The sequence below is a fragment of the Carlito syrichta genome, unplaced genomic scaffold (genome assembly GCF_000164805.1).
Source record: "Carlito syrichta isolate Samal-C Ts95f unplaced genomic scaffold, Tarsius_syrichta-2.0.1 Scaffold308004, whole genome shotgun sequence".
Classification (NCBI taxonomy): Eukaryota; Metazoa; Chordata; class Mammalia; order Primates; family Tarsiidae; genus Carlito; species Carlito syrichta.
Window position 1 is genome coordinate 800,622 of NW_007252100.1, and position 23,094 is coordinate 823,715.

Genomic DNA, 23,094 nt, shown 5'->3' on the forward strand with positions numbered 1-23,094 from the left:
AGAACACAAGTGCAATAAATGAGTTGTGCTAGTAATTTAGCAGAATTAAGTACAAATGGATAATTTGTATTTTAAAAACAATTATAAAACATCTCCCTTTATATCAGTGCATCTTAAAAATAATTAGCAATTCGAACTTTATAGGGTTATGCAACCTACACATGAACAGTGAAAGGAAATGTCATCGATCTTTCTTATAGTTGTTCATGTATTCATGATATTGCTTCTCAAAATTAATTCTGTTTATCCTGAATATGTTATGTAAAGGGCTGAGAGCAGTCTAGACCACTGTAAAATAAAGCAGTGAAAGTGATTTTGACTCTTTTTTTTAAGTCAGAATCTCACTCTGTCACCCAGGATGGAGTGCAGTGGTACATTCATGGCCACCACAGCCTCGACCTGCTGGGCTCAGGCGATCCTTCTGCCTCAGCCTTTCAAGTAGCTGGACCTACAGGTGTGCGCCACCACGCCCAGCTAATTTTTTGATTTACTGAATAGATGAGTTCTCACCAAGTTGCCCTGACTAGTCTCGAATTCCTAGGCTTAGATAGTCCTCTCGCCTCGGCCTCCCAAAGTGCTAGGATTACAAGCTTGAGCCACCATGCCCGGCCGTGATTTTGATTCTTAAAAACATCCTGTAAATGATAAGAATCTGTCTTTTCTGCTTCTGGCGTTGTTTGAGTAGATTCCCACAGGCTGGAGATGTCTTTCATCTCTGTGCTTTGTTTGATTCCATACAATTTAGTGATTAACTGCATTTTCATTCACATGTACTCTTCCAATTTCATTTATTTTACATAGGAAAAAAGCCAGGAATTTTTATTTATGATATATATGATTATATTTTGAAGGATAAAAAAAGCACAGTTTCTCATACCTTACAGTACTCAGACCTTATTTTCTCCTGTTCAGGTTTTTTCTTTTTCAACGTTTAGAATTTACTTTGTTATATTGTGTTTTTCTGAAAGTAAAACAAGCAAACACACAAAGAGAAACACTTCCAGGAGTTAGAGAATGTGTGCTCTCCTTGTGGCTTTGCTGGTTTCTGGTCAGTTAACCATTCTCTGCTTCATCTTTAAAGTGGGAATCAATAATTGCCTTACATACCTGCAGGTATGTTTGAGGCTTTGGAGAAATAAAGTGTAAGGGTATTTTATAAAGCTCTGAACAGATATAAACTGTTATTATACCTAATGGCATTAGCCTATCTGAAACATTCTTCTGAGTAGTTATAATAAGAGGAAGACTTTTAACTTCAGTAGACTAACAGCAATACTTAACTATGATGGAAATACTGTTTTTAAATTAAATCCCCACACCCACTTTAAAAAGAAAATTACACTTGGCTATAAATGTGAGACTTAGTGTGTAGATGTGGGGCATGAGAGACAGTATGAGCATTAAGACTCTTAACATCAGTGAACATTAGAACCAGCTGAGAAATTTTTAAATACATATATATATATATTTCTGAGTTCTATTTTAGATTTTGATTTGGAAGGTAGGAAGCACCTCAGCTGATTTTGACCTTCCCAAGTGTTTCTGATGGGAGTGAACTATGTAATAGACAATGTTTGTAATCATAAGATGGTCCAATGTGGTGTAAAATACATATGAAGAACCTGTGCATTCCAAAAGGGTCTACTAATTGCCTAAGTTTTCTTGTTGCTTGAAACAACGTGTGCGGGATCTGAGAAACAGGAAGTTCTGGGCCCAAGAACCTGGCCTGTTTTTGGCAGTCTGAAATCCGGAGTCAGGTCTTCTGTATTCTTTACTCTCTGTGCTGAGATGCATTTGGCTCTAGTGCAGGAAAAAAGTCAATCAGTCAACCATCTTAATAAGATTAGCTAATATTTATTGCGCACTTTCTGTGTGCCAGGTACTGTTCTAAGCTCTTTACATGGAATAACTCAATTATTCCCCTGCAGAAGCTCTTTGGGTAGATATTCTTTCTATTTTTATTTTTTAAATTTTGAGTCAGGATCTCCCTTTGTTGCCTAGACTGTAGTGCAGTGGCATCATCAGGCTCATACCAGCCTTGACCTCCTGGGCTCCAGTGATCCTTCCACCTCAGCCTCCCAAGTAGCTGAGACTACAGGTGCATACCACTACACACACCCTGCTGATTTTATTTATTTTTTTGTAGAGACAAGGTCTCACTGTGTTTCCCAGGCTGGTCTTTTATCTTCCTCTTTCTGCATGATGAGATGGAAACACAGAGAAGTCAGGTAGCTTGACTGCAGTGTGTTGACAGTGTGGGCAGTAGGTTGCAGACCATGGCAGTCTCCCTGTGGTGCCCGTGTTCTGAATGCCCTCAGTCGACGCCTGTTGCTGCTTTCTGGTATTTTTAATTAGAGCAATACAGAGAATAAGTGCTTTGAAATGTCTAGAAGGGTAGTTCAAGAGAAGGGTGCTGTTTGAAGTGAGCACTGCTGTTGAGATACGCACCTAGACAGCTGTGCTCCCCAAGTCTCTGGAAGTGAAGCAGATCATGCTGGTTCTCACATCGTCACTGTAGTTCTGTGTACTCCATGGTGCTGCCCTGGGCAGGCAGCACAGATGAAGATACCGAAGCCTAGAAATGGGTATTAGAGGACTGTTAGGCATTATTAAATTCCACCACTAGCAGTGGTTTTTATTCCAGAGTCTAGCTTAAGTAAGACATTTTCTCCAGAGGTTGGTACTGGGGGCTTTTATTACTCATCACTGGAGACTGGAGTTTTCTGCCCTGTTGAATAAAGTCACTTGGTGCAGGCATTTAGATACTACTCCTTGTCACACCTTGATCAAAAGAACATTTCTTTCTACTGTCTTACTTCTTTGTAGTTTTTGATTGGTTCAGCAATGAAATTGGGTTTTAAGTGTCAATGTCAATATGATAAAATGGCAAAAAATAACTTTGCAGCCTTTGTTGCTTGAGCTCATGTCTAGTTGCAGTTTTAGAAACCTAAATTACCTGTTATGATATGTGAAGGAATGACAGTAATTAACAAATATAACCTAGAACTGACTTGGTTTTATAACAGATTTCCCAATAAATATTAAAGCTGTTGCCAAGCCAGCCTGGCTTGATGCTAGACAAGCAACATCCTTGTTCAGCGCTCGGCAGTGGGGCATTATCCCCCGGGTGTGCCGGAGAGTTTGAGTCGGGCATGGAGAGATAGAGCTTGTTTAAGGAAGAAGTCGGAGAACTTTAAACATTTTGATCACAAATAGTCACCGCTTGTCTGCTTAACAAAGAATGCTTGGTATTTGGATAATGATAGATAATGCCTTTAGGCCACAAGCTATTAATAGAAGAATGAGAAGGAAATTGTACCAAAAATAGAGAAGATAAAATTAATACCAAGTTTCAGATTTTCAACTATCAAAATGTGTACATTTTTAAAATTTAGTGTACTGTCTGTAGTTCACTATGACTGTGTAAAATAACTATATGAAAGCTGGAATAAAGTTAAGTTTGTTTTTAAAGAATATCTGTTTTGATGACAAAGACTTGAAAACTCTTTCTACAAATCCTGTAAATTTTGACTGGAGTAAATTTAAACTTAGATAAAATTTACATCATTAAAAAAAAAAAAACAACTTAGCCAATATATTCAACTTATTGATTTTAACAAGTTAAGTTTTAAGTTTCTTAATTAAACTTATCTTACAGTTATCAGAAATACTCCACCGAGTTGTTGAGAAATCATAGGCACATATGCTCTAATTAATAATACTTGAATAGTTGATGAAAAATACAACCAGCTGCCGTCTCTCTTTCCAGGGATGACTGCTGCTGTTGTCACTCACTCTGTTTCTATGGCACACAGGCACTGACTGACAGCATCATGTTTTCTTAAAGCAGCCTGTAGGTGCCCTTAAGCCCTTGCTCTTAAGTCCTACCCCGCAAGCAGGGGTAGGCACACATTTTCTATAAAGAGTCAGATATTAAGTATCTTTGGCTTTGTGGCCATATGTCCTTTGTCACAGCTACTCAGTTCTCCCATCGTAGCATGGAAACAACCAGAGGCAATGCATAAATGGAGGAGTGTTTCCCCTGCAAACGCAGGTAGGGGGCCAGGTCAACCCAAAGGAAGGCTCTGCTCTAACCCAGACTGTACTCCTTCCTCTCTTCTGCTTGAGGGGCATTTAGGTAGCAAGGTCCAGAGGCGTCCATGCATGCATGCATCCTCCTGCACATCTATGTGTTCAGCAGCGTTTACCGCATGCACTAAGGTGTGTGTTCTAGACATCACATGGGGCTCTGGGTAAGGCGGCAGCAGCACTGTCCTTGGAAATGAGCACGTGCTGGCAGGGAGGCTGAGGAGGGTACGTCCTGGGGAGGCTGGTATGTGCACAGCAGAGTCTCTACAACATGTTTTCGGCACGAAGAAACAGGCAGGAAAATCTGTATAGGAAAACTGGGCCACATTCTTGCTCTGTCATCCATCTATACGGTCTTAGGACTTTATTTTTAGTCCCGAAGTGTCTCTTCTTCTTGAGTATTGGTTTCTCACCCTCCATCCCGTTTCTTCACATAGTCCTGCACTATCCGAGGCACTTATCTGTTTTGCGTTGAGCCCACTGGATTGGATAGTGCTGAGCATCTGTATTCAGTGAAAATGTTGGTTGTACTGTCTGTGAAATGGGATATTCGGGCTCTTTCTAAGATCTCCTTGGCTATTTCACTTTTTTGTCAGTTCCTCTGTTGTAAGTTAATAGTTTACCTAAGGACTCTTTAGAGTAGCAAAAACTGCCTTTGAAACGACTGGACTCAACTGGGCGCGGTGGGTCATGCCTATAATCCCAGCACTTTGAGAGGCCGAAGTGAGAGGATTGCCTGATCCCACTGGTTTGAGACCAGCCTGGGCAACTTGGTGAGACCTCAGCTCTACATTAAATAAAAAAGTCAGGCTGGTGGTGTGTGCCTGTAGTTCCAGCTACTTGGAGGGCTGAGGCAGATGGATCGCCTAAGTCCAGCAGGTCAAGGCTGCGGTGACTGAGAGCGTGCTACTGCAGCCCTCTAGTCTGGTACACAGAGTGAGACTCCGATTCAAAGAAAACAAAAACAAAAACAAAAAAACTACTGAACTCTTAAATACTAGTCTATTGTGCTCTGAAAAGTGGTGTGTTATTTGGTCTCAAGAGAAACTAAGGCAAGAATGTGTATATATTGTTGCCAAAACTACTGAGAAAGCTACTTATAGTGCATAACTTTGTTTATGGATGGCACATTGTTTTTATATTACTGACAGTTGATACAGGAGTCTCAACTGCACTGTATCAGATAATGAATTTTATCTTTTTGTGTATATTTTAAAAATTATCTCCTGAAGTCTTGGCAGTGAAGTATACCTTACTGCACAGAATAAACATGAGTTTTCTTAACTCACAAATCCACTGCAGCCCGTATTTCCCCTTATGCCAATTTTTAAACTGTTGTTGATTATAGACTGTGGTTGGAACCACAAGTGGAGTTGGTGGTCTAGCGTAAAGGTTGGCAAGTTGTGGACTGTGGACCAAATCTGGCTCACCACCTTTCTGTACATGTTTTGTGGGGTCAGAGCCATGCTTGATGTACATTTGGTCTGTGGCAGCTTTTGCGTGTCAGCATCAGAGCTGAATAGTGAAAGAAGACTGTATGGTCCACAAAGCCTAAAATATTTACTATTTGAACATTTTACCTTGGCAGCCGAAGCGTGTGACTCCGGTCTGGAGCAGGGCTGTCAGCGGAACTGCTGCGGTGATGGAAATGTCTGTATCTGTACTGTTCCACATGGCAGCCTCCAGCTATATATGACTTCTGTGCACTTGAACTGTACAAGTGAGACTGAGTAACACAATGTTAAGTCTAATTTAATTTTAATTTATATCTAAAATTAAATAGACACGTGACTGGTGCTACAGTATGGGACAGAGCAGGTCAGGAGTTTTGAAGATAGGGGGCGCTGTGGTTACCAAGTAGCTATTGTTTCATCTTGAATCAGTGAATGGAAGCTTATGTAACTCTTGTGATGACAAATAAATATTGAACATCATGTGTTTCTATAGGTGTACAGTTTTTTAAAGTTTGCTGTGATTTCAACTATTTTGCATATTCTGTTTTTCCTCCGCAGTGAGGAAGAGCTCCCGTATCATAATGCAGCCATGGAGCGGGTAAGTCAGCTCTTCGTTTATTTATAGCTGCTGGTGAATTGCCTTTATTTGAGGAATAAAATCCCACATTTGTGATTTTGAGTGCAGTGTTATATGGAAATGGTGCCATTGTTGCTAGAATTTGACCCTAAGGAAGTGATTAAACTAATAGTGAAATAACTTTGGGAGATTTTATGAGATTCTAATGGATACCTGAAAGTAAGCAAAGCCATTAGTTACCAGAAAGACTTCCTTCCGGCCTGGCAGGTCCCAGGATGGAAGGGCTTCGGAGTATGGAGCTTCTGAGAACACAGTTGCCCAGGCCCACCCCAGTCTGTGAAATCAGCCTCTCTGGGTTCGGAGCCTGGGCAAGTAATTTTTTTTTTGCTTTTTGTTTTGTTTTTGTTTTTTGTTTTTGAGTTGGAGTCTCACTCTGTCACCCAGACTGGAGTGCAGTGGCTGCTCCCGACCACCGCAGCCTCGACCTGCTGGGCTCCGGCGATCCTTCTGCCTCAGCCTTCCAAGTAGCTGGAACTACAGGTGTGTGCTACCACTCCCGGCTAATTATTTATTTATTTATTGTAGAGATGAGGTCTCGCCAAGTTACCCAGGCGGGTCTCGAACCCGCGGGCTCAGGCAATCCACTCACCTCAGCCTCCCAAGGCGCAGGATTACAGGCTGAGCCACCGAGCCCAGCTGCAAGTAATTTTTTAAAAGCTCCACAAGGGATTCTTATGCACTCTCTGGCTCGCCAAGCACCCTTCTAGACCAGTAGCTGTCTGGAGCATGACTGTTCCATGAGACTTTAAGACATTTCCCACAAAGAACAGTAAGACAATTTTCTGTAATTAAAGAAGTATTTTAGCATTTTAAGAACTTAGGTGTTGCGTCATAAACCTTCAACTTTTTATTTTAACCTTTCCTCATTATACTTTGCAAGCAGCTGGTTCCACACCTGGGTGTGCATGAGAAGTGGTGATTGAATGTTTTAAGATTGCTCAGAATCTCCCTCCTTTTCCCCATTTTTTTTCTGTAACAAGAAATGAATTGCATGGTGGAAGTGTGGGTATTGATTGGGGTCATTCTCAGTTTGTGCTTGTTTGATGGGGTCAGGGGGCTTAGTTTCAGCTAAGAGAGGTAAAACTGGAATTGGAATTTGAAAAATATTTTAGAAAACCTTCCTAGGATTAACATTTTCTGAAAATTAAAACTATAGCGAAACCTTAAGATGTAGACAAAAATTGCCATTGTACCTATGTAGAGATCACTATAGGTGACTTCTTGCAGTTGAATTCTCTTATGATTGCCTGGTTCTTTTGTATTATCCTAACTTAGATGTTTTGGCACATGGATTTCTTTCTTTATTGTTAATAGCTACGTTATTGAGTAGAGGTACTGCATTGCAAGGATTAGAGAAGACAGTTTCTGCCATGGAGAAGCCCACTGTGCTGTGGCTGGAGGGAGGCCAGGTAGACCGCAGGTGGGAGATGATGGTGGCCTTTGCATGACGTCGGGAGCACCGTGTGAGATGAAGTGGTGGTGCTGGCTGCAGGCAAGGCAGAGTGTGTGTAGCTGAGGACTGAGAGGAGGGTGTGAAGGGCGTGGTGAGCCCTTGGTAAACTCAGCCGCAGTGACCCCTCAGCGTCCACTTTGAGTGAGGGCGTAAGGATTTGTGCCTGCCTTCCAGTGTTACCTCTCTCAAGGCCTGTGTGAATGACTGTAACGACTCCTTTATAACCCTTATATGTTGATTTAAGTACTAGCAGAGATGATCCTTTGAAGCTTACAGTGTTCTTTATTTGAGAAATTAGGGAGAAAAGAGCTAGAAGGTGTTTTTTTTTTAACAGAGATATCCATGTTTGGCAAAATAAAAATCTGACAACCTAATATTGATTCTTCCCTTCTCCCTTTTTGTAATTTCCTCACCCAGAAAGTCTGAAGGTCTTCAAACCAGTGGTTTAGATGATTTAAGAAATGTGGCAGTGAAGAAAAGGAGGAATCTAAGACACTAAGAGGGTACATGCTTGAGGGAGGCTGTTTTTTAAACTTTTTATTTGTTATTTAAGAGACTCGCCTGTACAATAAAAGGCCTTTTACCCAGTACAGTTGGGCTTATAACTGATGGGTTGTTTATTCCGAAGAATTTAATATAATGGCGAATCCCTAAAAAGTGAGCTGTGCACACTTTAAAAATTTTTTTAAAAAGAAGACATAAGTTTACGTTCACTTGCCAACCTTGTATCAGGGTCGGGCAGACTCTGAGGCTGCTGACTGAGGCCTCCAAGCCCTTTCCTTCATAAACTGCACTCGCATTACATGACCTGCCTGTTACTGTTTTGGTATCTTTAAATTGGGATGAAAACTTAGTCCCATGCAGAGCAGTCTAAGGCTGAAACTTCTTAATATATCAGGATTTCCCCCAGGTTTTCTGGCTTTGAGTTAGGTCAGTCTATTCTGTAGTAACTGCTAGTCCTGGTGGCCAAGCTCTACCATTTCCAGGAAACTAATAAAACATTTTATGTACTTTTTAAGTGAATAAAATCAGAGGAAAAGATAGCCTTGCTGGTCTAGAGCCTTTACAGAGCATATGCTTGACAGGTGCACGCTCTACCTCTTGGGAAGCCTTGTGCAAGAATGAGTAGCTCCAGCTTGGCCAACGTGTTGTTTACTATATCTCCTCTCCTGAGGGGATTGGAGGATTGGTTTTGGTGTTTACAAAGTGCTTTGGTTTCCCCAAACATGCACTTAGATAAACAAGCACACTTCTTATATTTGCTCTGTAGAGAACAGCGTTAATGATGGATTACGTTGTTTCTTGGAGCTTATTGATGTTTAACACAGAGGAAGGAAATGCAAAACTATGAATTCTTATAGACTCAGCTGTTCCTTCATGCAATGCAGTCTTTCACATGGTATATAGAACATTGGAGCCTCTTAATGTCTTTAAAATCTCCTTATTAATTTAACGTGAGTTGAAATCTTATTCAAGATACCCAATCTGTAGACTTTTCTTTCAACCTCAAGGTGTTCCTTTTTGTACTTCTTGTCCTCTTCTGACCTCTGCTGGTGAGGTCTAGGCATGCGTGACTCCTGCCAACTTCATCCTCATTCATGTGTCCCTGTTGTATGAGATGAAGAAAGAGACACAGATGATGGGAAGACAAACTATTTTTCCTTCTCTCACGTTAAGCACAGCACAAAATACTTCTGGTCACCAGGATGTGTGTGGGTTTCCTCCAAGTGGACACCTACTGGGTTTCCTACAGTTTAACTCAATTCTGATGCTAACCAGAGTTAGTGCAGACTCCACAGGTTAAGGACCCACTCCCACAAGACTGCCCTTCATGTCAGATGCCAGTTGAAAGCCTCAGGTCGCCACATGTGCATCTGACTAAGGAGCTGTAGATCAGAGGTTCCCATGACCCTCTTCTTGGGTTTGATCATTTGCTAGAATGGCCTTCAGAACTTGGGAAAGCACTCCTAAAGATTAGCCATTTATCAAAAGGATGCAGCTCAGGAACATCCACATGGAAGAGGTGCCTGGGGCACAGCATGGGGAGGGGCACGGAGCTTACACGCCCTTCCTGGCTGTGCCTCCCTCCCAGGACCTCCTGTAGGCCCAATCTGGGGACTCATTGATGTCCAATTGCAGTGATGAGCAAGCATATCTGTACCCAAGTCTTAGTTTCTGGATATCATTTCCATTAAAAAGAATCACAGTTTCTTAACGTAATGGTGCTCCCAGGTCTGAGTTAGGAAAATTCTAAGGTGGGCCAAAATCATTTTGTGTCAGAAAACTAAGAAATGGTAAAAGACCAATAGGGCATACCCATAGGACCCATTTGAAGGGGAGAAATCTTTGATCAGGTGGGAGGTAGTCAGACCATCCCCAGGGGACAGTTCGAGGTCCACAAAGAATAATGACAATAATGGATTATAATATATTGAACAAAGTAATCCTTTAGACCATAGTGATATTAAAAGAGGGAGGGACTGCAAAGGAAACACGTCTTAATGTCAAAAGTTAATAATATAGAAGGAATGATAGAATTGGGAAAAACCAAATACTACTTTACCACCATTACAGTTATAATTGATAAGGCAGGGGTTATCAGTGGGTGATGAGACCACTGTATAGAGTTGTTGAGGAACAGGGTATCCACACTGTCTTAAAGCATACCATGTGTATTTATTAGTTACAAAAGAATTTATCTGTTAGTTAATGGAGAAATTGGGCAAATGCCCTGTTTAACCAGTGATCAAACTGTAGCATCACTAATAATAGTACAGACAGGCATCCTGTGTGATATGGTAAGAAGGACAACGTCCCTGGGTAATAATTCTGCCAAAATCTAGAAGAGGTAGTCCTGCAAGGCCAGATAGTGTGGCCTGGACTCTTCAAAATGTCACTGTCATCAAAGACAAAAAGACAAGGGCACTGTTCTAAGTCAAAGAAAAATGGAGACATCCCAATGAACGCAATGCACAATCTGTAATTGGATCCTGAATTACCTCCCTATCCATAAAAAGCCCAGCTAAAAAGAACTTTTGTGGGGTAAGTGGGGTATTTGGCACAATGGACTGTTTATGGGGTAAAACCAATCACTTTTAAGTTTCTTGTGTGTAAGAGCAGCTCCATTATTAGGAGGCTAACATGTTTTTGTTCTTAGGTGTGAAGTGTTCATGTCTGTGATTTTTAAGTTACCAGCCCCCCCACCCCCCAAAAATCACAAAACCTAAACAATACAAATAAATGAAATCTGGCAAAAGGTTAAGAATTGGTAGATTTCAGTGAAGCTTACATGAGTATATGGTATGCTGTTCTTTCAGTTTTTCTGTAGGTTTGAAATATTTCAAAATAAACATTGAGAGAAGTAAGCTGTTTGTGTTTGAAGCCAACAGAATTATTTAATGTCAATTGTGTGCAGGCTTCTGTGTGGTTCTGCCCCTTGGCAGCACTTTGGAAGTATTACCAACATGATGAAATGATTCCATTGCTACCATCCTGCCACATAAGGGATGTTGTTATAGTTCACTTCTGGTTACTTCTGTGTTATAGTGATCAGACTGCTAGCAGAAGTAATATTCTTGTTTTGGTCTGTCTATTTATGTTCACTCTCCTTCCTGTCTCTCCACCTCAAGACCACAGAGTGCTATTAATTACTTCATAGTGCTATTCAGTTTTTTTCTTATGAAAATTCTGTTTAATTTCAAAGTGCTTGTTTAGCTTTTCCTGTATAACAACCTCAGTTTTAGGTTATGAATTAAAAGATGTGAACATATGATATGGTCTCTGTAGCCGTGAAGTTCATACTTTAATAATGACAATTTGAGTAGAGCAGTTAGGCCAACCAGCACACAGATGTTAGGTGCTGGAACAATAATAACAGTAATTCCCATTTTATAGCTGAGACAAGTAAGGTGCAGAAAGATTAAGTAATTTGCCCCAAAGTCATCAGACAGGATAGGGGAGAACTCAGATCTGAACCCAGGTAAGGAGGATCCTTAGTGCATGGTGAGACATGCTGTGGGAATAGTTAATTTTGCTTGGGGCATGGAAGAAATTGGGAAAGGTTCCAGACCTTGGACGTTTGACCTGGGTCTTGAGAGGATGCGTAGGACTTTACCAGATGATGATGAGGAAGAGCGTTACAGGCAGACAAATAGCAAGCTTTTGTCAAAGAGGCATAAAAGTACATTGTGCGTTGGGAATGGCAGATAGTTCAGGGTGGCCAGATCATAAAAGCGGCAGGAATGAAGCTGGAAGGTGACTTGGGATCACATTGTGAAGGGTCATGCATGTGAAGAAGGTTGCACTTTTGATTTGCATTTCTCTGATGATTAGTGAGGCTGAGCACTTTTTCATGTGTCTGTATATTTTCCTTTGAGAAGTGTCTATTCATGTCTTTTGCCCACTTTTTAACGGGACTGTTTGTCTTTTTCCTTTTGTTTGAGTTCCTTGTAGATCCTAGATGTTAGGCCATTGTCAGATATACAGTTGGCAAACATTTTTTTTTCCCATTCTGTGGGCTGTCTCCCTGCTCTCTTGATGGTTTCTTTTGTTTTGCAGGAGTTTGTCAGTTTGATGAGGTCTCACTTGTCTATCTTATCTCTTATGGTATGGGCACATGGGGTTTTGATCACAAATTGGTTGCCAGTTCCAATTTCCATAAGGGTATCTCCTGCATTTTCCAAGATTCTTATGGTTTGAGGTTTTATGTTTAGGTCTTTAATCCATTTAGAGTTAATTTTTGTGTATGGTGGTAGGTAGGCGTCCAGTTTCAGTCTTCTGCATGTGATCAACCAGTTTTCCCAGCACCATTTACTGAATAGATTCTCCTAAATCAAAACCACATTGAGATACCCCCTAACCCCAGTAAGAACGGCCATCTGTAATAAAACATACAACAACAGATGCTGGCAAGGATGTGGAGAAAAAGGAACACTTCTACACTACTGGTGGGAGTGCAGACTAGTGCAACCTCTTTGGAAGACAGTGTAATGATTTCTGAAGGAACTAGAAATTGATCTTCCATATGACCTAGAATTCCCCTATTGGGAATATACCCAGAGGAACTCAAGTCATTCTACCAAAAAGATACATAACACACATGTTTGTTGCAACTCTATTCACAGTAACAAAATCATGGAACCAACCATGCTGCCCATCGAAGCTGGACTGGATTAAAAAAATGTGGTATATATACACAATGGAATATTATGCAGCCATAAAGAAGGATAAACATATGGTCTTCACAGCAACTTGGTTGGATTTAGAGTCTGTCATACTCAGTGATCTATCACAGAAACAAAGAACATATGTACCATATGTTCTCACTCATAAGCAGACCTTGAGCAATTATCATAATACTTTAAGAAAGGAATTGTAAATAGTGGGAAACTGCCAGGGGTAGGGGGGTGGGATTGGCAGCTGAGAGAAACTGCCAGGGAAGGGAGGGGCACACCTCACCAAAAAGGGTACCTGCATAATGAACATTTGCATACCTAACCCTGAATTGTACCCCACATCTTTAAAACTAAATAAGTATTTGAAAAATAAAATTTAAAAAAAAGTTAAAGAGAAAATAAACTGTTGAACCTTATTTGTGGAAAATGGGTAGCTGCTGAGGGAGGGTAAACTGGGACATGTTTAAAAGTTGCTGTATCAATGTGCAGACTAGATTGAAGACAAGGATGCCAGCAAGGAACTGTTGTTTTCATCCACGAACTCCAATTGCCTGGACTAAGGCAGATGGCAGGATGGAAGCAAGTGACAGAAGATGGGTCCAGCAGAGTGTAGCTTGGGTGTGGGAAGTAAGATACAAGGAAGACTCAGTGGGCAGTGGTGCTGTTAATTCATGTCAGGGAACAGAAGGACTGTAGCAGCTTGCTTGGGGAAATTGTTTTCGTTGAATTTAAAGTGGTTGTTGAACTTGTAGTTGGAGATGTGAATATGCTATTGTATTCTAATTTTGTTTTGATGGTGTTGAGTCTATGGCAAGATAAGGGTCTTCAGTCTTTTTCTAGGGCTCTTAAGTTCACATTGTCACATGTAAAGTATATGTACAGTTACTTTTTCAAAACAGTTGCTAAAATAACCTCAGCCTGTTTGGTGAGAAAGTATGCTTTGTGAATTACAGACTCATGAGTGGGGAGGAAAGACTTTCATGTGATTCAAGTCCAGTATAGTTGAACTGACAACATTATGGAATTAGCATTTAAACTTGGTTGAACCACTCCTATGGCCTGGGAGCTTTTCCCAGTGTGTATCCTCCCCTCACCCATAGGGGAAAGAAAAGCACACTTAATAATTCTTAAAAACTGTATGTGTATGTGTGTGTTATGTCCTTGCAGTGTGAGAATGTATAGCATTTAAAATAATAGATGATAAGCATTAGAAAACAAGTATGTCTTAAAAGAAAGAATGACTACTTAGAGTGATTTGTTGATAAGTCTTTGTTGTAAAAATGAAAGATAGCAAGAGACCTGCTAGATCTTAGCAGGGTTTTTCCTGGCAAAGTGTATGTTGTTATACTCTTGGGTTGACTCAAATTATTCGATGTTCTCCTGTTGGTGGAAAAAGGGATTATGCTTTGAAGAAGTCTGGGGAGGAAGTGCAGAAGAACAAAAAGTACTAAATGGCAACTTAGAGCAATCTTAATTTTTCACAGCTTGGCCTCCTCTGAAGTCACATTTAGCAGAAACATTAATTAGATTTCAGTGCCCCACTGAGTTTTAAAATTAAACATATTTCTGGAACCATCTGCAACATTTTATCACTAATAATATAATGAAGAATATGCTTAGCCTTAAAAATGGGAATTATAGCAAAATATCTTTTGCTCACAAGTGCTCATCTTTTATTATTAAAAAAACCCATCAAGAATCTTTAAAAGAGTTAAGAAGTAATTAAAGAGTTTTAAGATGTCTAAAAATAAAAATATGCAAAAATATTCTCATTGGTGAGATGTTTTTCTTAAATTAGGAATTTTCTTTGGGATTTTATGCTGCTTTTAGATCTAAAAATATTGGTAGTTAAGCATATATGCCATCTGCCAGCATAGTGCCTGCCCGCCTGAGGCCAGCGTGGAGACAGTTGGTGAGGGGCTGTTCTCATCCAGGAGCTGTGTCTGCCTGAACGAGGGCACACGACAGGGTGGGAGCAGGAGGCGGAGGATGTGATGGTTAACTGAGCAGGCCCCAGAGCCAGGCTGCCTAGCTGGGAACCCCTCTTCTGCCACTTCCTAGAGGGTGAATTGGGACAGGTTTCCTGAGCCCTTTGTGCCCGTTCCCTTCTTGTAAAGTAAAGGATGATCAGCCTGCCTCGTGGAGTTGGAGTGGGCATGGAGCATGCATTGTGTCCTCAGAACATTCCCTTTCCCATGTGATCTGTCACCGCTTTATCATATGCTTGGGACACTGTAGGCCCCAGGACTCAGAAAAAAATCTCCCTCCTCCTAGAAACCAAAGAAGTAAGGAGCGAGCATTTTCAGTGTCACCTTCCGCACTCCCCAGCTCTGCCCCAAGCCAAGTTCAGTGGGGCCTATATGACCCCCACGGGCCTAGGTGGCCTCAGCCCCCGATGCTTCTCAGAGGCACCCATGGGTCCTCAGAAGAGCATGGATTCCCATGCTACCTAGAATAGAAAATTCTTTCCCACGTTGCATTTGATCTAAACCCTGCTAATCTTTCAGTTCTTCACTGTAGGCTCATTTTCTCTGACATGCCTGGGTGGATCTAACTGCTCCTCCACCTTGACCCTGTCTCTGTCAGCACCTGCCTCTCACTGTGTATCTGAGTCAATCACCCTTAGCACCGGTCACCTTCCCTTAGGGTAGCAGCTATCACTTACTATTTTCATGTAATTTTTCTCTAGCATCGTGCTAATTATATGCTAATCGCTCTGTCAATAAATAAATACCTACTTTTCCTATGAGAAGCCAGCTCTGTCACAAAATATTAATGTACTAAAATTCAGTAAAATACAAAAGAAGAGAATTGAAATTTGAGGTATTTTTGTTGCTTTGTAAAAGATATTTTAAAATTCCCTTTGTGTTTGAATTTGTAGAATACACAGAATTTTTGGTGATTAGGTTTAAAGTGTTAGAAAACAATTCCTTTTTCTTTTTATCAAAATAGAGCATTTTCTGTTCATCTTAACTTTAGTTATGGAATACTATGGATACAGCCCTCATATTATCCAGCTTTTTAATAGTCAAATAGGATAATTGTTATTTAACATAACTTTTTGACTAGTCCTTTTATAGCAGCATTTTATTTGACTTTTTCCTGTAATTTGTAAGTAAAGTAACAATGAAATTTAATTTTTTAAATTTATTATTATTACTTTTTATTTTTTTTATTTTTTAGCAAAAGCACCTGGAAATTGAAAGAACTACCAAATGGCTGAAAATGCTGAAAGGATGGGAGAAATACAAGAACACTGAGAAGGTAATTTAAAATAATGTTCCATTCCTATGAAACTATACACATTCAGTGTGGATTTTTCCAGTAGACGTTCTTTTTTAATGATATAAGTGTTACATTCATATTTGATTTTGAAATTTAGCTTAATTTAGCGGTATGCCTCAAATTAGGATTCAAACTGGTTTCAACAATGAAGAGGCTGTATTGGCTGGTCCAGAGGTCGGAGGGTTTAGGAGGTATCTAGTTCTGCTGCTCAGTGCTGCTGCCTGTGACTTCGTTTCTTCTGTCTCTTCTCCACTTTCTGCAGTGTCAGCTCATCTGAGGTTGACTTCCCTGTGGGGTCACAGCCACTGGAGCAGTGCCAGGCTTCATATCCATGTGTCCCATTGCTCAGAAGGAGACAGGGCTGGCTTCTGGAAGCCCTCCTTGAGCAGGAGTAATCTTTTCCAGAAGCTTCTTGCAAACCTCCCCTTAAATCTCTTTTGCCTTGCATTGAGTTTATGCTAAGTTTTAAACCAATTCAAGAAAAATATACACATCTGTCAGTATCACCACCAGCCTCTGCAGAAAAGTCTTTAATTAGTGGGGAGATATCAAGCTTCCGGTGGTAGAAGTTTTCCAAAGTTCTCATTTTTATTTGAAAGTCAAATATAATATCATCAGTGGCAACAAATAGGTAAATGTCCATTAGCTTCCTCCAAGTGACAGGCTCACTTCATGTATTTTTGAAAAATGTCTGCCAGATACCCAACATCTGAACAACCACAGTTGTTCAGTCAGTTGTTCTTTCGAGTGATGACGGTACTCCATGAAAAAGGCCCTTGGTTAGATGGCGACTCAAACGCTTTCCTCCCAAGTGCTTTTTCGCCAAGCACATTGTCCTTGAGATGCCACACACGTGTTCTGTGTGTGCTTGCATTTCGTCACCTGTCCTCAAGGGTCAAGATGTCAAGATTAAATGAAATCAGTATGTTTTTACCGCTTCATCAAGGGCATTCTTAAGTGAAACTGACTTTTTTTTTTTTTTTTGGGTTGGAGTCTTACTCTGTCGCCCAGACTGGAGTGCAGTGGCCACTCCCGGCCACCGCAGCCTCGACCTGCTGGGCTCTGGCGATCCTTCTGCCTCAGCCTTCCACGTAGCTGGAACTACAGGCGTGCACTACCACGCCCAGCTAATTTTTTTATTTATTGTAGAGATGAGGTCTCACCAAGTTGCCCAGGCGGGTCTTGAACCCACGGGCTCAGGCACTTCACTCACCTCAGCCTCCTAAGGCGCAGGATTACAGGCTGAGCCACCCAGCCTGGCTGAAACTGACTTTTTAAGAAAGTGTGAGCTCGGGTTCCTAGGCCAGCCCTGTTACACAAGGATCTGTGCCAAGAGTCAGCAATTTTACCTCCATCTCTTTTCTCTGATCAGTGCAAAGGGCAACCCAGTGAACAAGAAAAGATAACATTTGAGTCTTATTTTGAAGAGTCATGTTCTGATGGACTGTGTTTTGAGAACTACTGACATCTGAGCCTCAGTTTCCGCATCTGTAAAGTGGAGATAATAGTGCCCACTTCAGAGGGATGAGGATGCCATAACTTGAGGCATGTGAAGCACTTAGCATAGTACCTTGGATATAGTAAGCATTCAGTAAGGTTGACTACTGCCATCAATTTCTTGAGGGAAGGTTGGACAATAAAAAAATTCTCAAGGAAAAAAAAAAGCCTTGCATTATCCTGCCAGCAAAACACAACTGTGTTAACTGTTAGAATTTTTGCCTATTTCCTCACACTTTTGTTTATGTAATTCTTTTTTCTTTTTGTATAGATATAAATTATTGTATGCTGGCATTTGCCAACAAGAATTCCAGGGAGCATTTCTGCCTTATCTTTTAACAGGTATCACATAGAAGCAGCCTAATGTTGAAAAGGCAGATTCTGGAGCCAGCCTGTCCTGAGCTCAAGCTTTACCTCTGCCACTTACTAGCTATGTGACCTCGGGGAAGGCATTTAACCTTTTTCTGCCACAGGTTGTTCATCTGTAAAATGTGGGTAATTATAGTACCTACCTCTTGAGGTTATTGTGAATGTTAAAGGAGTTAATTTATGTAAAGCAGAAAACAGTGCCTGACACTTATTATGCAATCAATACCATGTTGTTTATTTTTAAATGTTAACAGGACACTCCAGTTAGATACATTTGGGAGAATCATAGCTAAACAAAGTTAAGCAAGGATTTTGTTTGTCTATTTGTTTGTTTTTTTAACTGTAGGACTCTTCAATCTGTAGTATATAATGTGTGGTGTGGATTATGTGAAGTTTATTTAACCATGGAAATCTTTTTCTCAAGGGGGTCATACAGAACTTGGAAGTCCTTGTTCTTTCTGAGCATACTAAATATCCTTAGCCAGACTCTTATTATTTTATTTTCATCAGGAGTGAGTTCAGTTTGGGTTGTTGATTTTATTAACTGTCTGGTTTAGCCTTAAATTGAGAACGCAAGATGTTTTTGAGAGGAATCAATTCAAAGTAGAATAATAGTTACCGCTTCTGTGCTCTTGTTTAATATTTCCTGCCTCTCAGGTTGGCTTACAGTTGACAACCACTTTACCTTATGTCTTTGTGGAAAGATTGCTCAAGTGGTAATTACAGGGTAAATTTCAATGCATTGCGCCTACACTTTAATCTCACATTCGGCCTAATAAAATACTTGCAGAATTATATTATAGAGAAGAGCTTTATGCTCTTCTCTAGTATACATATATCTATGAAAGTATGTAAGCCTCTATAAAAATGAGCAATTCTACGAGGCTGTTAGTCTGACAGCAACTCTGGCTAATGCAGTTCTCTAAAAGAGATTTTAGCAGTATGTTTCTTTGAAGGATAATTTTGAAGCACTTTCCCATAACTGTAATGCTAGAATAATTTGTTGATATATGTGGTCCAGTTTGGTGTGAAACAGAATGAACCTTCTAAAAAAAATACTGCTTTCAATTCATACCTAGTTTTAAATTGCCTTGAAGTAAAAAGCTAGTATGGTTTTTCCTTCTCCTCCAAGCAGAAGTATGTTTTCTGTCTACAGATTCTTTACTTATATAGTAGTAACACCATGGAAGTCTGAAAATATCTTGAAATAATATAGCTCTGGTAGAGAATACGTGGAATTTTAAAACTGAAGCTTTAATGCAAAAAAGTTTCCGCAAAAGTTGTGTTGCCGGTGTGTTCTCCCAGCAGCCACCTTCCTGTGCACAGCAGTGTTGTGTTTTTAAAATACTGTCTGTTAGATGAAGTGAGCTCTGGTGAGTGGAGACCGGCAGGATCTGACTGTGGGTGGTCATAGCAAAGCACTTTCTACAGATTCACGTATTTTTTGTTGGTCAAATAACTGAATGGAGCTTTGAGATCATATTAGCCAACATTTTATTTTACCACAGGAAAATTGAGGCACATCATTTAAAAATAAACCTCTCAAGGTCACACAGCTTGTGGGCAACAAGCAAGAGATCCTCTGTGTAGACTCATTTACTTGCACTATCCTTTATGCTAGCTTTCCCTTTTGGTGTCCGTCACAGAAACAGAATAGTTACAGGCTAGGCCCTTGTGGATGGCTTAAAACTTTTTTAGATGCAGATTTGGGCTGCTTGGTACTATTTGAAGGCAGAAACAAAAGACCCAGTGGAACAGGGATGATGGAAGAAAGAGGCAGAAAGGGAGAAGCAGCTAAGGGCAAGCTTCTGCATCATGGTGCGTCCTGGCACAAGACTGAGCCAGCCTCGAGGACTACAAACTGTACTTACTGGCAATCACAATGACGTGGATTGGCACACTTGTCACTGTTTTGAGTCACTGTAGTTTAAAAAAAGGCCTGAAGACATTAGTCATTTGCTTGAAATTTCTTTTTTAGATGATGAATTTTTAAGTGTATCTGTTGGCTGAAATAGACTTCTTGATTTTATTGGCAAATAAAGATCCTGGAAACAAAAGGTAGATTTCAGGCAGTTTTTATAAAGATGTCATGTGTCACATTCATAAAATAAATTTATAAAGAACTCTTAAAACAGTACTTTACAAGTTGGAATATTGAAATGTTGTTAGAATTCAACATATAGAAGTTCTGTATCATGGCTGTTAAGACTATATATTCTGAAGTCAGACTCAGACTAACTGAATTGGAATTCTTGTGACAATTTCCTTCGAACTAGTTACTTAACTTTTCTACATCTTAATTTTCCCATTTGTAAAATGGGCATGATCACAATAGTACCTATTTTGGGGCATGTAGTAATAGCACAAGGAATAAATTTAATTTAGAAACATAGGGCAACCCCTTCGGGTCCCCTCTCACTATGAGAGCTTTTCTGTCCTCTCAATAAATCCTGCTTTCTCACTTAAAAAAAAAAAGAAAGAAAGAAACATAGAGCACAATGTCAGCTCATAATAAATAATCAGAAAATATTAGTATAGCACTTTTTTGTGCAAAGAGATATGTTTTCCTTTGATTGTATAAGATATCTTTGCTAATTTTTTTTTGTCTTTTAATTTTTTTATTTTAAAGATGTGGGATACAATTCAGGGTTAAGTACAACACTCGCTATTAGTGTTATTATTACCGTCTACTCATTTGCCCCATCCCCGCTCCCACCCTCATTTACCCTTCCTGGGAAGACTGTTCAGTACTGAGTTTGGAATCATCTTCTCTAGAGAAAGTCTTTCCTGACTCTCTCCCTCACTTTGCCCATTATCTCCAAGGTAGTCTCAGGATGAGAGCCACTGTGTTGGATCCATAAGAAGTGACCACCACAGCAGATTCATGACCCTCACCCCGGCACCTGAATTATTAACCCTTTCTAGTGGCCCCCTGGGATCATGAGTTCTTTGAGAGAAGAACTGGCCACCCCCCATCCCACCTGCTGCAGCTTTGGACAGTGTGGTGCTCACCAATTCCCTTTACCTCCCTGGCCCACTGGGGAGGCTACCTCTACTGCGACTTCCTCTGCAAGGTGTGATGGTCAGCACTATAGCAGTTAGTGTATGTGACTGTGTGTAATTATGGAGGATTCTCTGTTTAAGTTATAATTATTTGCTTCCATATTTCTCTTCCCCACTGTACTGTGAGCGCCATCCATCTTTCTCATGTTTATAGCCAGAATACCTAGTACTGGCTAAAAAGCAGGCATTCCTTACAAAACTTCGCTAAGAATGAATAAATGATGGTCATTTATAAGTTGGGGACAACCAGCTATTACTTTCAACTGCTAGTTTAATAATAAAGTATCCTTTTTAGGAGGCAGTGTGGTTTGGCAGAAAGACCCTGAACTCGGAGTAAGAAGATGGAATCGTTTTACCTAGGCAAGCTGCTTCTCTGTACCTTGGTTTCCTTCATTTAGTGCAGAAAATACCTGTTGAGCCTACATTCTGGGGCTGTGGTAGAAAATATGATGTACTGCTTTGTCAACAGAAAGAGTAGCAGCAAAAGTAAACTGGACTACTATTCTGGAAAATAAGCACGTTTCACCATGACTATTGTACTTTGATGTAATTCCTACTTCATTTCACAAATTCCAAAACGTCTGTGAGAGTTGAAAATTTGTGACGATGTGTGACTGTAATGTTAATTAGTCATGTGACAGTACAAGGATTTGAAAACCAATTGGCATAATTTAAAATTTGTATTTTAGTGTCTTATAATTTAATTCTTTTTCTTTGTTATGTGATTTTGTGTCCATGTTTTATTTCATTGCCTCCTACAATTTGGATTCCAGAGACATCCTTTTTATATTCCTTTTAAGTTTTTGGTACAATTATATTATCTATCATTATTTTAATACTCTCTGCTCTTGGGTTTTCTTACTGTTTTCCTGTTTGCTACTTTATGTATATTTTAGTAAGTCCAGTTAGGCAAAACACTGTGCCATGGTCATGGAGTGATGGTCTTTGTGTTTTATGAAAATTGGTAACATCTTGCATTTGACTTTGTGCAAGTTATTTAACCTCTTTGTGATCCACCTTATATGTCAGGGAAGTTAAGTTGTTGGTGAAAGAAGTTCGGCGCCAGTAATGACTCCACACCCGGCCAGGACCAAGAGATTTATTAAAGCAGCTGTTACAGAGGGGATCTGTAACGGGAAAAAGGAAAAGAGAGAGAGAAAGAGAGAGTAAGAGAGAGAGAGGAAGTGGGAGAGAGGCGGGGAGAGAGCTGCAGAGAGGGAGAGAGCGACAGAGAGAGAGAGTTGCGGGGAAAGGATTGTATTTATCAGCCTGACAGGGGCTGGAAGGGGCTGTGCTATGTTCCTATTGGAGGAGCTGCATGGGAGCAGGGTGGGGCCAATGCCGTGTTATAGTCCTATTGGACGCATAACAAAGCTGGCTACTGATTGGAGGCTTGCAGGTTTGAAATTTGTGCACGGGAAGGTTTGAAATTTGCACATGTGGGGAATTGTGCTCACAGAAGCCGGGACCTAGGGCCTTTGTTGTCTGGTGTGTCGGCGCCATTTTGGGAGCCGCCCGTCTGGTCGCTTCCTGCACCCTTCATTCCCACCTTTTCTGTTTTTTATGGGGAGGGGCATCGTTACTCTTTCTGGCTACTTCCTGCTGGTCGGGGGCGTTGTGGGGGTAAGGTGGTGGAAGGGTGCAGAACCAGCCGAGCAGGGCCCAAAGGTAGGCGCTGAAGGTGCAGGTTTCCGCAGGTGAGAGTTCCATGAAGGTTCCTTGTAAGTGTAGAACAGCGACTTGTTGTGGCCAGTCTTCCAGTGGGTCCGAGGGCGGTAGTAACCAGCTGTCCTGGAGCAGGCTGTGGAGGTAGACAGAAAACCTGGAAGAGAGCATATCTAAAAGAAAAGTTAAGTGCTGATCGTGCTTTTATAACACTTGATGTGCTAGAGAGTGAAGTCCAGGTTATTCTGTCACTCATCCTATGTTGGAGAGTAAGCCTTGTGCCTAGAAGGAGATTTTAAAGTTTGTTAGCAATTTGGCAATGTTGTTAGTGAAATTAATTTATCTGGCCTTTAGGCAATTTAGAAGGGAGTGGGGTAGGTGTGGTTTTTGGAGCTTGCTGCTTATCTC

At 40.6% G+C, this 23,094-nt stretch overlaps 1 protein-coding gene across 1 annotated transcript in view; it reads left to right on the forward strand.

Moving 5' to 3' along the window:
* The window catches only part of USP6NL (USP6 N-terminal like), a 143,770-nt gene that overhangs the window by 76,688 nt on the left and 43,988 nt on the right, over positions 1-23,094 (forward strand). The window contains exons 4-5 of the mRNA XM_021715902.1: positions 6,102-6,141; positions 15,991-16,071. Of these exons, the coding sequence (XP_021571577.1) occupies positions 6,102-6,141; positions 15,991-16,071 (121 nt within the window). The remainder of the gene's footprint in view (positions 1-6,101; positions 6,142-15,990; positions 16,072-23,094) is intronic.